The sequence below is a fragment of the Protobothrops mucrosquamatus genome, unplaced genomic scaffold (genome assembly GCF_001527695.2).
Source record: "Protobothrops mucrosquamatus isolate PMUCROS unplaced genomic scaffold, P.Mucros_1.0 scaffold18645, whole genome shotgun sequence".
In the NCBI taxonomy this organism is placed as follows: domain Eukaryota; kingdom Metazoa; phylum Chordata; class Lepidosauria; order Squamata; family Viperidae; genus Protobothrops; species Protobothrops mucrosquamatus.
In genome coordinates this window covers 1-2,933 of record NW_015404404.1, presented here as the reverse complement: position 1 = coordinate 2,933, position 2,933 = coordinate 1, and the positions used below count along the sequence as shown (strand labels likewise).

General features: G+C 43.3%; 1 protein-coding gene across 1 annotated transcript; it reads right to left on the bottom strand.

The window, feature by feature from the left end:
* Positions 1-980: 980 nt before the first annotated feature.
* On the bottom strand, positions 981-2,190 carry LOC107301878 (uncharacterized aarF domain-containing protein kinase 2-like; the record flags this gene model as incomplete). Its single annotated transcript, XM_015831043.1, has 1 exon — positions 981-2,190. A coding segment is annotated over exon 1 (951 nt), but the record flags the coding sequence as incomplete, so codon positions are not given.
* Between the last annotated feature and the right edge of the window lie 743 nt (positions 2,191-2,933).

The window sequence follows — 2,933 nt, the reverse complement described above, 5'->3', positions numbered from 1 at the left end:
GGTCCATACTTCCAGATTTTATTATTTATTGTATGGGGATTGTAATACTGTCAGGAAGCTTCTCTGTTCTTATGAATTCTGGTCTTTATTATTTGTGGGACAAAGTCTCTCAAACTTGGCAATTTGAAGATGTGTGGACTTCAACCCCCAGAATTCCCCAATCGAAAGTTGAAAAACACTGTTCTGGGCTATTGAAATAGATTTATAATTTTAAAATGAGCTAAAAAGGTGCCTCTGAATAAACTGGGGAGATTTCAAGAACATCTTATTTAAAATCAACACCACCACCAATGCGCACAAATTTTTTAGAATAAACTACCTGCACAAATACAGTTGCTTTGCTGGCTTGGCATTCAGAAAACAGTGAAAAAGATATTGCTGGAGTGATCAAGTTTGGAGAAAACAATGAAACATACCAGAAGAACAAAAAAAGATTCTCTTTTTTCCTCAGCCATCTTGTCCTTTTACTCATATGCATATTTAATTGATCCCCATTATGCTGGGATAATAAATCAAGGCTTTATTCCTGTTACATCAATTGTTCTGGGCATATAAACTCCTGAATTCAACAGAATATAGCTCTGAGTACAGACACATAGAATCAAATTATAATTTATTTTGAGATAGGTATTTGAAATTGCATCATTTCACTAAATACATTATTACAGTTCTAGAACTGTAACATTTATTTTAGTGACAGAAGTATTACATTGCCATTTTTGGAGACTTCTCAATCCAGTCTAACTCTGGGATTACTTGGTAGCCCACCATCAACTAAGCCCCACCATACACCATACACCAAACAGGGCCTGACCGTGTTTAGTTCTTCAAGTTCTGCTAAAATAGATTGGTTACTACAGCTTGCATTTCAGGGAAAAAATCGTAAATTGTTTTTATGCTTTAAATCTTCTTAACTTAATCCATCTATCCATTTTGTTATGTGCTGCTAAGTAGGAATGAACAGTTCTGCATGATATTACCTTAATGGCTACTGGGAAAATATGGTTCTCCTTGGAAAATAAGGGTGGGCTTAGACTTCCAGAACTGGAATTCTGTGCAACGCTTTCATAGAAATCATATTTGTGAAGAGGTTGATGGTCACCTTCCAAAACATCTTTGTGCTTCCTCCACCAGAACCATCTTAAAAGTCCTTTAAGACCTGAGGTCTTCCACACCTCCAAAGCAGCATCAAACACAGAAATCTTTGCACGTTCACTCAGCACTGGGTCTCTCAATATGGAATTATCTACATAAGCTTTGTATACTTGAGCCACACAACCAGATCCAATAGGTTCTCTGCTTTCAAACATGAATATCTTCTCCCAGACTTCTCCAAAGGCTTTCTCCAAAGAGTGTTTGGTGTAATCCCAAGAGTGAGGAATCACTTTGATATGAAGCTTGGAGAACTTCACACAAAACTCTTCGGAAAAGAGGTCCCGTCTGGTGCTTGCCCACTGTCCCAATTTTATGAATGTGGGACCAGAGGATTCTGTAATCTTAAGAAGCAGGTGGAACCAGAGTGAGGCAAAGCTCGGAGAAAAATAGGTAAAAGGATAAAACCAGATCAAAGGGCTAAACTTCAACAACAAGATGAAACCTCGGATCATTGCAGAGAAGGCAAATCCAAGACCCTGAAGGAAAGCCACTGAAGAAAGCCTGGCTTGACTAAGAAGACTACCAATATTGGTCCGGACAATTGTATTAGCTACACCTTCACACTTTGTCTCCCGTGACAACCTTTCAATCCCCCAACATACAAATAGGATCTTGGCCACTGTTCGGCATTCAGACCAATTTTGAACGTTAACACGAGTGAATCGAGTCGCACGTGCCTTCCTCCATTTTCTTACAAAACACAGGGTTTTCTTCACAGTGAGGATTCTGACACTGGGGAAGAAGTTCCGGGCAGTGCAGTAACAGAAAATACTCATCCTTCCTGAAGTGGAGATATTAAGGCTCTGGAAAAGAAGAAGGATTCATCTCCTGGACTTGAAGAAACCATCTGAGAAGGTAAAGGTGGAAGTGCTCAGCATTCCAAGAGGGAGGCCGTGCAATATGGGAGGACCCCTCGGAGACCCTATTAGGACGTTTGCAGGAAGGGGCATCAGCCCTCCACTCTCGTGCATCCTTGAACCACCCAAGCAGAGCAAGGCGGCATGTTTTGACATGCAATCTCCTCCGGGTTTTGGTAGTTACGGGCACGCAGCGGAAATCCTAGCCAGCTTTGGCTAACGTGAATTCGCCTGCCTCCGACTGCTCACTTAGGTTGAGGTTTGTTTTTTTTTATTGTCGTTTCCTTTTCGCTTTACAGCAATTTGCAAAACGACGTTGCTTTCATCTCCGGCTTCTTTCGAGAGAGAGAAAACGATTCATCGGCCCGGCGAATTTTCACCTACGGTTGCTCCCGTGAATTTTGCCCGGATGGATTGGGGAGACCGCCTGTAGAACCCCCCCAGGTATCACCTTCAATGGGACGGGCGTTGCATCGAATCCGGCGGGAGGGCAGATGGAACCAAAACAAACGGCAACGTTCCGATTCCAAAGGCTTCCGGAACGCCCTCCCGCCGCCGGCCAGGGTGAAATTCCCGCCTCTTAAAGAGACAGGCCGCGAATAAGCTCGCAGAGCTTCTGTATCAGCTACACCAGGGCTTTTCAACCTTTTCACCCATTGTACCACTTTTAGGATATGGCAGCATCCGAGTACCACCAGTCGCTTAGCAAGGTGTCAAAAACTTGATGACCCCCCCCAAAAAGGAAAAAAGTGATAAAAGTACAGGTAGTCCTCGACTTACAACAGTTCGCTTAGTGATTGTTCAAAGTTACAATGGCACTGAAAAAAGTGCCCCCCCAAGCCACAGCTGAGCAAGACACCTGCCTGCCCACCCGGCGGCGCTCTTCCTCCTGTCCGAGGCTTTCATTGTTGTGAGCATTTC